The 13,377-nt window shown below is 41.6% G+C and overlaps 1 protein-coding gene across 1 annotated transcript; it reads left to right on the forward strand.

Annotated features, from left to right (window-relative positions):
* Positions 1 to 500: 500 nt before the first annotated feature.
* On the forward strand, positions 501 to 7,965 carry LOC120054108 (annexin A1-like). Its single transcript, XM_039001498.1, has 12 exons — positions 501 to 548; positions 1,412 to 1,502; positions 1,814 to 1,908; positions 2,085 to 2,198; positions 3,332 to 3,422; positions 3,513 to 3,592; positions 3,688 to 3,744; positions 3,843 to 3,936; positions 6,481 to 6,576; positions 6,950 to 7,008; positions 7,307 to 7,429; positions 7,906 to 7,965. Exons 1-12 carry the CDS (start codon positions 501 to 503, stop codon positions 7,963 to 7,965), a joined length of 1,008 nt encoding a protein of 335 aa, XP_038857426.1.
* The last annotated feature ends 5,412 nt before the right edge of the window (positions 7,966 to 13,377 follow it).

The following is a 13,377-nucleotide window of genomic DNA, read 5'->3' on the forward strand; positions in this document are numbered from 1 at the left end:
CAGATCCTGTTATGTCTTGAAAAGCACTGAACTAACTGAGTAAAAGTGAGGAAAAGGTTCAAGTTTTGGGTGAGTTCTATCTACATGATTCCAGTTAGGCGTGGTCACCACCAGATTTTTTGCCAACATTGTGAAATAGATGGTGCAGTGACAAATAATTAATCTGTGCACCCTCATAAACACACATTTCTATCCAGTTGTTCTAGGAATATAATTGTATTCTATGGAATGATGATTAGCCGATATAAGCGGCAGCCTATCATAGGCAGAGACATTGTTTACTTTTTTGTTGGGGATGAGTCCATGAAATACAGTTTGACAAAATATATGCATGGTCTGGTACTGTTACTGTAGCATATGCTGGCATCAAAGAATGAGCTTTTCAACACTAATTATTTTAGAAATTCAATAGACTTTGATGTCAATATAGAGGATTTTATTAATACTGTACTGTGGTTATTACTGAATATCCCTGTTTCTCTCTGCAGACCTGTGCCACCATGTCCTTCTTGCAGCAGACCGTCTATCTGGGCATGGCAGATGATTCGGTAGGGTTCTGTTCCACTTGAGGGAAACCCTAAAAAAAATATATATATTGTGGAATGTGGAACAACTTACCAGGCTGTGTTTGTACACTTGTAGCCAGTGATGTAAAGTACTTTTGTAAAAAAAAAAACGTTAAAGTACTCTAAGTATTTATGTAGGTTTTTGGGGTATCTTATTTTATATATTTTTGGCAACTTTTACTTTAACTCCACTACATTCCTAAAGAAAATAATATATTTTTTACTCCATAAATTTTCCCTAGCAACCAAAAATGCTCATTACATTTTGAATGCTTAGCAGTAGACAAATTGTCAAATTCACGTACTTAAAGAGAACATCCCTGGTCATCGCTACTGCCTCTGATCTGGTCGACTTACTAAACATAAATGTAAAGAAACCAAGAAAGCCATGCAGTCTGGTTTTCATAATATAAGGAATTTGAAATTATTTAAACTTTTAGTTTTACTTTTGATTCTTAAGTATATTTTAGCAATTACATTTACTTGTGATACTTAAGTATATTTAAAAACCAAAAACTTTTAGACTTTTACTCAAGTAGTATTTTACTGGATGACCTTTACTTTTACTTGACTCATTTTGACAATTGAGTACTTTTTGTAGCCGCATAAAAATTAGGGGGAAGGGGAGGGAGGAGGACAGAGGAAGAGTGAGAGAAAAATAGACGGATGTTGAGGATAGCAACAGAGAGTCTGAGAAACAAACTGCACAATTCCTTCTCTTTCCCACTCTATCCCTATTCCTTGTATGGGATGTTTCTCCCTTTGCTTCTGAACTATTCTCTACATTTTGTGAAGGTATCCATCGATTCACTGCATGGCAGCTAAGTGAAATTGTTCTGTCTCAGACCCAACTCAATCAGGGCACTGTGACTCCCTACCCACATTTCAGTGCCGATGGGGATGCAGGCATCTTGGATAAGGCCATCAAGGCCAAAGGTGAGGTTGTCACACACACACAAATAATGTTTGAATGTGTTTCATAGCAGAGAAGCTTAGTTGAATAGAACTCACTCCGTGTGTAACATGATGGAGCATAGAAGGACATTCTGAGGGCATGTGACCGTGTGTACATTTCCGGGTCCGTGTTTTCATTGTCTCTTACTGGGGAGTAGTCAGAGCTGCCTAACCGTAAGCCCGGGGCCACACACACTTAATGTTCATAAAGAAATTGATAAGGGCTCATGGATTAGAGTATGCAACAACGTTTCTTATTGAACAAGTCCTTCCATCTTGTCTCTGTGACGTAGGTGTAGATGAGAACACCCTCATTGATGTGCTGGTGAAGAGGAGCAACGCCCAGAGACAGCAGATCAAAGCTAGCTACCAAAAGGCTAGTGGCAAGGTAAGACGGGACACCCACTAGGTGCGTTTGGTTTGGCAGCTCGTGGGTGGAATTCGCACTTTAGGACTAATGGAACAATGCAAAACGTGCAAACTCCAGCCACCTGGTGCACCTGGAAAGCTAAAACACACACGTGTGTATGACTGTGGAAGTGTGTATCATCCCTCTGTCTGCAGCCTCTGGAGACTGCCCTGAAGTCAGCCCTAAATGGAGAGCTGGAGGAGGTGGTTCTGGCACTGCTCAAAACACCAGCCCAATATGACGCCCAACAGCTCAAACTGGCCATGAAGGTACACATGCACGCACTCCTACTAAGAATATACAATACTACTTAGAATACAAACAAATGTGAATCTTTCCCTCCGTTCGGGTGGCCTAGAGACGGTAATAGATACAATACAAAATTAAAGTGTAATGATTATCTTCTAAAGAGGACGCTGGGATGACGTCATCCTGTATTCTTGCTTAGCTGTTTAGTATGACCCACCCACTTCCTAACACCCTACCCATAGTGACACTATTCTGCTGTATTGTTGTGTAGTTGTGTAATAACGGTGGGACTTTTAAAATGGGTGGGACTGTCTGTCTTCTTCGTACAATGGGTGTGACTGTTTTAATATGTGAGGAGACGGTAAGAAAAGTGGTGATGAGTACCTACTATACTTTTGGTTTAACGATACACAAGTCTGTGCATGTGCAGTGTGTGAGCCCAGCTAGCACATTTGGTTCCTTGGAAGTTGTGGGAACGTACGTTTTTGGTTTCCCTTTGGTTCTGTGAACGAAGCCATAAGTTTCCTGACTGGTAAAATGGTTGCAGGGAGGTTCTGAGAATGTTGTTTTAAACGTTCTGAGAACAGAAGTGAAAATGTGTCTTGTTCTGGGAACGTATATTTTTAGGTTGCAGGGAGGTTCTGGGAATGTTTAGAACTCCAAGCACCGACGGGACACATGGAAATTCATTTGCTTAAGCATTAATAATGCAAACACATTTATTTTTTATTTTGGCACAGTCAGTGAGATTTGAACCTTTGACCTTTTGTTCTCTATCAATGGAATTATAATTTGTGTTTCTTAAATGTGCTGAGTGTTTCAATGCCAAACAACTATCCAGCACCATTCCCAGAAAGTTATGGGAAGGTTGTATGCAGAATAACCATGGGAAAACCACGGTCTCACCAATCTCTAAGAAACATACAGTGTTCACAACGTTATGTGCTAGCTGGGAGGTGTCTGGCATAGTGGTAGACCTGTAGGTGCAGGTAGTGCCATGCTTCAGTCTGTTCTGTTCCATTTGGGGTATAATGAACATGGCCCAGCTCCTTATGTGTTTGTGTCATCCAATCCTGGGCTCTTTTGTCTCAGCTTTGACTCGTGACCCTTTTGTCCTTGTTGACCCTTCACCCCTCTCACCTATCTCTCTCAGGGATTGGGCACAGATGAGGATACTCTGATTGAGATTCTGGCCTCCAGGACCAATAAAGAGATCAAAGAGATAAAGAAAGCCTATCAGGAAGGTGTGTAATATGTGAATATGTATATGTAGATGTCCTGTACATGATGTGATAGTTACAACAAGACAATAATCCTGGCTTTTTTCTTGCTAGAATACAAAAACGAGCTGCAGAATGACATCAAGTCTGACACAGGCGGAGACTTCAGAAATGCTCTGCTCTCGCTCTGCAAGGTGTGTGTGTGTGTTTATTTATAGTTTCTTTAACTTTAGATGAATAGTATGGCACAATTAACCTCACTGCCCCCGCTCTCCCTCACATACTGTAGGCTACTAGGAATGAGGACTTCATCGTGAACCAGGAACTTGCTGAAAGTGATGCCAAGGTATGGAGGAGAAGAAAGAAATCAACGTTTGACACTGGCACAGAGTCAATGTGTAATTTAATCCCTGTGATGCCTGTGCCTACTCTATCGATCCATAGGCCCTGTATGAGGCTGGAGAGAAGAAGAAGGGAACGGACTGCTCTGTCTTCATAGACATTCTGACCACCAGAAGTGCTCCTCAGCTCCGCCAAGGTGAATATGTGACAGCACAGCTATGTGAGCTAAATAAAAGTACAGACTCAGAGCTTCTGGTATATCAAACACTGTAGTTTGACAAAACATGGTAAATTATGCTGCTAAACTTGTAAAACCACTTAGGAGACAAGTAGTAGAAATGCCCTTGCTAGAGTGCTCCTCTTTGTTTAAGCCCATTCAGCATCGTTCACACCCTTTTAAGCCTTAGCCACACCTATTTAAGTATTCATATGTAAACGCATGTAAGTCAGCATGGCATTGTCTTCCAGAAACTAGTCTCGCTACTTAAACTTTCTCCCACTGAACTTTGTCGATAAATAGCACCTGCTCAATTGAGGGCAGAAAAGTTGTTGAGAGTTGTAGCAACACTTTTGCAGTTGTCCATAGCTTTCCAAAAATCTGCAGTAGCAAAGATGATCTATATACTGACCAGTATATTAATGTGGATGCTACCGTGATTACAGATAATCATTAATTAATTGTGAACAATGATGAGTGAGAAAGTTAGAGGGATAAATATCATACCCCTCAAAAATGCTAACCCCCCATTATTGGTAATGGTGAGAGCAGGGCCGGCAAACGTGTGGCGAGCAGCATTTTCCCAGCACTTTTCAATTAGATGAGGCAGTGCTACACCACTTTTGATTTAGTTTAATCATTATTTTTTTTACGCAAATGTGTTGAAATCAAGGACAAACTGTTTCTTTGATTGACTTGCCTTGTCTGATAATTTGTCAACTCACACAATTAGTAGCCTATGTCCTTCTCATCAGAGTACTCCAGGTTATCGTGTGGGCTCACACCGTAGAACAGGGTTTCCCACACTCAGTCCTGGGGCCCCCCTGGTGCACGTTTTGGTCTTTGCCCTAACACTACACAGCTGATTCAAATAACCAACTCTTCATCAAGATTTGATTATATTTATCAGCTGTGTAGTGCTGGGTAAAAAAATGAAACGTCTACCCAAGGGAGGCCCCAGGACTGAGTGTGGGAAACCCTGCTGTAGAGCAATAGGATAGTGGCTTGCGCTCTGCTCACCTCGACCAAAAGTTACACTTCCAGTGTAGCAGGTTTAAAAAAAACATCACCTCCTCCCTCCCGACATACTTGACCCTCTCCAATTCGTCTACCGCCCTGACAGATCCACAGACAACGCAATTGCACTGCACACTGCCCTCAAACACATAAACAAAATAAATGCATATCTGAGGCTGCTGTTCATCAGTTACAGCTGGGCCTTCAATACCATATTGCGCTCTAAGCTCATCACAAAGCTCAAAACCCTGAGACAAGTCCTTATTCAACTGGTTCCTGGACTTCCTGACAGGCCGCCCCAGGTGGTGAAGGTAGGCAACATTATGTCCTCAGTCCCCACCTGTACTCCATGTATACCCACGACTGCGTGGCCTCACGCCGTTCCAACTCCATCACAAAGTTCGCAGACGGCATGACAGTAGCAGGCCTGATTACCAACAACGACGAGACAGCCTAGGACGTAGGCACTCTGACGGTATGGTGCCAGGTAAACATCCTCTCCCTCAACGTCAGCAAAACAAAGTAACTGATTGCGGTATACACATCTCCAATGAGCTGAAATGGTCATATCCACACAGACATCGAGGTGAAAAAGGCACAGCAGCGACTCTTCAATCTCAGGAGGCAGAAGATATTAGGCATTTGTCCGGGGGCCCTCAGTCTCCTACAGGAGCACCATCGGGAGCATACGGTCAGGCTGCATCATGGCCGGGTACAGCAACTCCACTGCCACTGACTGCAAGGTTCTACAGAGGGTGGTACGCTCAGCCGAACGTACAATTGGGTGCTCATTACCTGCCATCCAGGACACCTACAACACCAGGTGTTGAAGGAAGGCCAAGAAGATCATCAAGGACCTCAGACAAGCAAGCCACAGCCTGTTCTCCCCGCTTCCATTACTCAGACGCGGGCAGTATAGGAGTATGACAAAAACTGTCGGACTGACCAATAGCTTCTACCCCCAGACCATCAGGCTGCTGAATAGTCACTAGGCAGCTACCTGCTCCCCCTCCTGCCCCCTTTGCAGCTCTCTCTATGCATATTCTACCCCACCGCCCCCAATGAACATTTACGTATACTCAAGAATTTCACTGTACACTTCGATTACATCTGTGACCCTGTGCATGTGACTAATAAAACGCATCTAATCTATTCATGAAATAATCTTTAGGGGTGTCAATAATTTTTGACCCATACCTTTTTGATTATTTAACAAGTATTAGCTAAAATCTCTTTATTTGAGCAATAGGACAAATATAAGCACCCACCAAATTATTATAATTATTTAATTACACACACTTATTTCTCACCACCTGTTAATTACGTTGTAGCCCTATCTATAGGGTTCTTTGTTTTTGTCATCACTTAGACACTGATGAATACTACTACAATCTAGATGTGCGTGTGTTTTCCCTCTTTCGTACACTGCAAGTACAACCACAAATTATTTGATACTGTTTGAACATTTCAAGTACATCTCTCTCGCTCTCTCTTTCTCTCTCTCAGGGTTTGAGAAGTACTTCAAGTACAGTAAGGTGGATGTGACAAAGGCTATCGACCTGGAACTGAAGGGAGACATTGAGAACTGTCTGACTGCCTTGGGTGAGATGGCACTGCCAGGACCAAGTCTAGTAATGTTCCAATGTCTTTTAAATAATCTGTGCATCACCCTCAATCCATGTCTTCTGCTGCATCACACCCTTCACTGGGCATCAGTCCTGTAACATTCCACTATGTCCTTCATTTCCTCATGCACAAAAAGCCCACACTGTGAGCAAATTAACATTGGTCTCGAGTATAAAATAATCACTTATAAATAGATGGGATGGCACATTATCCAAAGGCACATTCACTATACTGCAATGCACTGGTCACATGGCCATTCCGATATCCTTGCGACAGCTTTGGGGAATGCTGCCTCTTGTCTATGCAGCTCTATGATGTCATCTGACTGGTTTTGCTATCTGTCTTTCAGTGAAGTGTGCTGGAAGCAAGCCTGCTTTCTTTGCTGAGATTCTCAACTTGGCCATGAAGGTCTGTTTACTGTTAAACATAGTTACAGTATGTTTTATGTGCCAGATAAGAGTTTGACCTGGGTTGTGTTCATTAGGGTATGCAACAGAAAAGCTATTAAAAATGAAAATAAATGTTTCTTATCGGACAAATCCAGGTACCTGTTACAGTCCAAAACGACCCTATTTTAAGATTTGACAATCTACAGAAGAACATGCAAATACTGTACAAGAAAGCACAAACAGATCTCGGTTCAAGCTAAGGATCTTGCACCATCTGGTTATAAATCTTCAGTTTGTGTGCCTGTGCCATACCCCAGGGTAAAGGAACCAGGACCAAGATTCTGACCCGTATCATGGTGAGCCGTTCTGAAGTGGACATGGCCCGGATCAAACAAGCGTACCAGAAGACGTTTGGGAAAACCCTCTACCAGGATATTCTGGTGAGCAAACATCTCCACTGCCAAAGTGGCAATAAAAGACAAGGAACTGTTTCCGACCCAGATTAAGCATAGTACTAGACCTTAAAGCTTTTAACAGATTCTCCATTGAGAATGAGTTTAAACCCAGGACTAGGCTTAATCGGGGTCCAGAGTTTTAAGGACATGCATCAGATTGTACGAAGTATTCAGATTTCTGGGTCCAATCTGAGATAGGATAGAAGACTAACCATGTGTGAAATGGGAAAATATGGCATCTGAAAAATAATATGTTATATTATGGTGTCTAAACATGATTTATATTTTGTAGAGTAACTCTTATTTAATTTAACTTGGCAAGTCAGTTAAGAACAAATTCTTATTTACAATGACGGCATACACCGGGCAAACCCAGACGATGCTGGGCCAATTGTGCGCCGCCCTATGGGACTCTCAATCCCGGCCAGTTGTGATACAGCCTCTGTCTCTTACCCCCTTAGAATGACACCAATGGCGACTATGAGAAGATCCTACTGGCCTTGTGTGGAAGTGACAGCTAACTCTCTCTCACCTAGCAAGAATGGCATTCACACCATTTTAGAAAACATTACCCTCCAATGCCTCAATGTGCACTTCCCAAAATATAATGGTTCATGACAAATATCTGAAATGGCAGTCCTGATGTATTTTTGCTAAATGCTAACAGCAATAAGCAGTTAGTATGTTAAGCAGCATTGCATAATTTAGCCTAGCTTCAGTAGACTTGGTGATCTATTCCATAGTGCAATATCACACACTTAACCATTTGTGTGCCAAGAATATACAGTGGCATTGTACCCTGGTTGAATAACTGGTCCTTTGTGAAAATAAAGCTTTATGTGGATCCAAATTGTCTGAATTTGACTGTGTATATATTTTTTATTCTAATTTTTTTAAATTATTAGTATCATTTTTTGCAATGTAGCCTGTCTATGAAAGTTATAATTTGATAATGACCCACCTCAGACCATGTCATGAGTTACATTTACAACACAGACATTGTGTAATACAAATGAGATATCTCACTCTAGAATTTAGATGTAATTATTTGTATTAGGTCTACAGTAGCAAGATGTAATTTTGAAGGATGGTCACATGTAAGGCCATTCTTGAAGACAGAGGAGAGTAGAATACAGGTTTTGAACAAACTGACTTCTTAATCTTATTAACATAAGCCTAATTCAAATTCCAACAAAGAAAAACTATGGAACCATCTGAGGCAAAAATGTACGAAAATATGTGTTCGGACCTGGGTGGTCTAATCAATAACACATTGCTAACCATGTAAGTAAAGAAATGACAATCAAACGTATGAATTTCAACACAGTAGGCCTACATTCTCATGGAGGAATGCCGTGTCATGAACCACAGATATAGTAGGCTACTGATAACAGTTTTGATTAGGCCTAAACAGAGAAAGATGTTTGTTTGAGTCTTGATTAAGCTGAAAAACCCTTGTGGTTTGCTGAAAAGAAATTACGTCCATTGTGGAATGGGTCAGATTGACCCGCACAGTTTAAACACACTCAAGACAGTCAAAGAATCACGTAAAAACAGCCAATACTTTATTTTGTCTTGTCAGACCTTTCAGAAATAAGAAACCCAAGAACATTTGATTTCAAAAACTCCATATTTAAGAATTTTGAAAAAAAAAAAATCCTCACAAATAAGCATTTTCTGGAGCTCATTTTTGAATGTGTGTCAGATCTGCTGTTCTCGCACTGAGGAGAAGCTTGGGAAAACTCCTTTTCTCCCAAAGGTAATGATAAGTGTTTAATTTGGACCTGTGCAAATATCTAGACAGATGAAAGCCTCCGGGTCAAAATGACCCACAACATCATGTTTATATACAAAATCTACACAGACATCCCACAATCAAATCAAATTTATTTATAAAGCCCTTACATCAGCTGATATCTCAAAGTGCTGTACAGAAACCCATTCTAAAACCCCAAACAGCAAGCAATGCAGGACTAGAAGCACGGTGCCTATAAAAACTCCCTAGAAAGGCCAGAACCAAGGAATAAACCTAGAGAGGAACCAGGCTATGAGGGGTGTCCAGTTCTCTTCTGGCTGGGCCGGGTGGAGATTATAACAGAACATGACCAAGATGTTCAAATGTTCATAGCTGACCAGCAGGGTCAAATAATAATAATCACAGTGGTTGTCGAGGGTGCAACAGGACAGCACCTCAGGAGTAAATGTCAGTTGGCTTTTCATAGCCGATCATTCAGAGTATCTCTACCGAAAGAAAAAGAGAGAATTAGAGAGAGCATACTTAAATTCACACAGGGCACCGGATAAGACAGGAGAAATACTCCAGATATAACAGACTGACCCTAGCCCCCCGAAACATAAACTACTGCAGCATAAATACTGGAGGCTGAGACAGGAGAGGTCGGGAGACACTGTGGCCCCATCCGACAATACCCCCGGACAGGGCAAAACAGGCAGGATATAACCCCACCCACTTTGCCAAAGCACAGCCGCCACACCACTAGAGGGATATCGTCAACCACCAACTTACCATCCTGAGACAAGGCCGAGTATAGCCCACAAAGATCTCCGCCACGGCACAACCCAATGGGGGTCCAACCCAGAAGACGGCATGAGTGGGACATCTGACTGCCCTCAAAGTAATTCATAGCGCTTTATTTTGAAGAAGTAGACTGAGGTATTCAAGAAATAAGTTGTTTCATCTAACATGTCCAAGCAGGAATGCATGATTATAGATATTTTCATGTGTAACCTAATCCAGTGATTGTCATGAATTTTGGGTTGACAAGACTAAAGTTGCTATATTTCAGTCAAAATATAAAGTTTTTTTAGTCAGGGTTGGGTAGGTTACTTTAAAAAAGTAATCCGTTGCAGTTACTTGTCTAAAATTGTATTCCGTAACGTAACTTTTGGATTACCTAAACTCAGTAACGTAATCTGATTACTTTGTTACTTTTTGATTATTTCACTCATAAAACAAGAAAAAAAAGATGACCAATTAAACAGCATTTATTGCAGGATGTTTGAGCCACATTAAAAGACGTCACAAAACATTGTGACAACTGTATTTAAGCCCTCTATACCTGCCTCTAGCACGCATCCTTCATCCTGATCTTGTCCATTTACACCTATAAGATCTGATTACAGTCAGACCACAATGCGTCTTAATGCAAGATCGAATCCCGAGCTGACATGGCACAAATCTGTTGTTCTGCCCCTGAACAAGGCAGTTAACCCACTGTTCCTAGGCCGTCATTGAAAATAAGAATTTGTTCTTAACTGACTTGCCTAGTTAAATAAGTAAGGGCTTAAGTAACACAGCAGCATGGATGATGCTAAACACTTATCCCAAGAGACACCAGTACAAAAATAAAAATGTATGCACCCACTACTGTAAATCGTTCTGGATAAGAGCATCAGAGAAATGACAAAAAATTGAAATGGAAATATGAAGAAAACAGTGTAATCACACATTTTGTCCACTAAGTAGTTTAAGTTTAAGCAAAAAAAGTGCAGCTTGGTGCAATAAACCCACATATCAGACATGGCATTGCAGTAGGCCTATTCTGAAGCTAGCCTACTCACATGAAGGCAGAAATTGCTTTTGTATTGTAGCAAGAGGACATGCTCTAATGAGCATCAGACATTCTGTTTCACTGAGGGGTAAACAGTTTCCACCATAGCTGAAAAGGCACTCAACTGGGGCACTGGAGGGCAGTGTCGTGTTGTACTTCAGAAACAAGTTTCGGACTGCGGGGAACGATTTCAATGAGTCCAAAGACTTGTCTTTGAGGAACTTCCTCACCTCATCCTCTGCAGTGCCACTGGCCCTTGTTGTTGCATCTCCGAACACAAAAAAAATTGTCTTCTGACTCAGACTCGTTCTATGCTCCCTCATCAACCTCTTCGGAGTGTGTGTTCTCCATAGAAACTGCATCTCCTCTCTCTTTCCAGGGTTGAGAGGCATTTTCTCTGAGAGCTTAGACTTGAAGCTTAGGATTGTTGGGATAAGAAAGCCAAGAAAACACTTCTCTCTCTGAAGAAGATCAATAGAGAATGCAAGTGGCTGTAAGACTGTACTGTACTCCTTGAGAAAAGCAATCTCACGAGGATGTAGTTTGCTGCTCACACCCAGGTCTTCACAGATTTGCCCCAACTGTTCATATGTGAGGGCTATGAGTTTGGAGATGGCACGGTACTCTGAGCTCTATCTTGTCACACGTTACTTTCATGCTTGCAATGTCCTCTATTACCTCTGAAGCTAATGTGGACCAGTGTGCGTTGTTCCAAATGAAGGAAACATTTTGACATTGCACTTCTTTCTGTACAATTGGGATGGACCTTGGGATGCAGCTTTGTTCACCTCATTGGTGGCGATACATTTAAATAATAAATAATACCAGCATTTACTTGGGTTGAAAAAACAATTGAACAGCAGGCAAACTGCAGTGTGTCTATTGATTTGGGTAGCATGTTACTCTGAAACCATAGCAAACTTTAAACCCGATTCCGTACAATGTGCGCAACTGCAACATTCAAACGAGGCTACAAAGAAAACTAATGGGACTCTAGCGACTGTGTTGACTTCAAAATCGGGGGTGTGAACTAGGTTTCTATTCAAGCGTTGATCGACATGGTAATGGCTCGATAGTATTGGAGAAAAGTTGGAAAAAACGTACCCTCCGTTACATCGTGACGTGTCATGCCGTAACGTACAGCACGCATAAAGCAACTATTTCTGTCTTACAATCTCTCTCCACCAGGTGTAGCACTTCTCTCATCCTTTAAAAACAAGAAATGGACAGTGACGGGGGTAACGTTAAGGGGGGGGATACCTAGTAATTTTCTCATCATTGCATGCGATCATCATTCTCAAAGCCGCTGTTTACTTCTAAGAACACTTTAGCACCGCCCTAAAAACCTGATTCAAATTCGACACAAACCTTCAAATAGGTATGTAATGACACATTATATAAACTCTTTATAGTGTTTTATTTATATTTTAGAGGTGATAAGTTGGACAGATCGAGTGAAAAAAAGCAATTTTCCCACACAACATCTCTCCTTCTCACTATCACGCATTAGTTTCGCTTCCCCACCCGCCATTTTTAAAAAGACCCGACGGGGCTCATTGCCTTCTTGAATCATGCAGAAACGGGCAACGCTGGGGTCATGTAATTGATTCTGTTGGAAAGGGGAGAAATTGTGCTTTACAATGGTATTGACATTACAGTTGATCTGGAAGTATTACGTTTTTGGGGCGCTACAATAAGGTCAATTGTACGGACCAAGGCGATGTACAAAAGTGAGTGAGTTTACGTCGTAAACTCACCCCATTCCGTACAAATGTGCGTAACCGCGACATTCAAACGAGGCTGCAATGAAAACGAGTGGGACTGTAGTGACTGTTGGCATCAAAATCCGGGGTGTGAACTACGTTTCGATTCAGCGTTGATTGACATTGTCATGGACTAACAGTATTGGAGAAAAGATGAAAAAAAACTGACCCCCCTGACGCTGTACGTTACATCGTGACGTGTCACTACGTAACGTACGGCGCGCATTTGCAACTCATTTTGTGCCGTACAGCCTCTTTCCACCTGGGGTAGCCCTTCTCTCGCAGATTAAAATCATGCTTAACCATATACACTTGTAAGAAAACTTCATTATTTATGATTTTTGTCTAAATTAACCTCTCTAGGGTACGTGAGATGGTAGCGTCCCACCTCTTCAACAGCCAGTGAAACTACAGGGTGCCAAATTCAAAACAGAAATTCCATAATTAAAATTCCTCAAACATACATGTATTTTACATCATTTTAAAGATACACTTGTTGTAAATCCAGCCACAGTGTCCGATTTCAAAAAGGCTTTACGATGAAAGCAAACCAAACGATTATGTTAGGTGAGTGCCTATTCACAGAATAACACAGCCA

This window comes from Salvelinus namaycush, chromosome 1 (assembly GCF_016432855.1).
Source record: "Salvelinus namaycush isolate Seneca chromosome 1, SaNama_1.0, whole genome shotgun sequence".
Classification (NCBI taxonomy): Eukaryota; Metazoa; Chordata; class Actinopteri; order Salmoniformes; family Salmonidae; genus Salvelinus; species Salvelinus namaycush.

What these genes read in the sequence shown, in the direction of transcription:
- LOC120054108 (XM_039001498.1), top strand. Translation starts at nt 501, where the DNA reads ATGTCCTTCTTGCAGCAGACCGTCTATCTGGGCATGGCAGATGATTCG. An exon ending in TAAGGCCATCAAGGCCAAAG is followed by an intron (nt 1,503 to 1,813) that starts GTGAGGTTGTCA and finishes TCTGTGACGTAG; the next exon opens with GTGTAGATGAGAACACCCTC. An exon ending in TGCTCCTCAGCTCCGCCAAG is followed by an intron (nt 3,937 to 6,480) that starts GTGAATATGTGA and finishes TCTCTCTCTCAG; the next exon opens with GGTTTGAGAAGTACTTCAAG.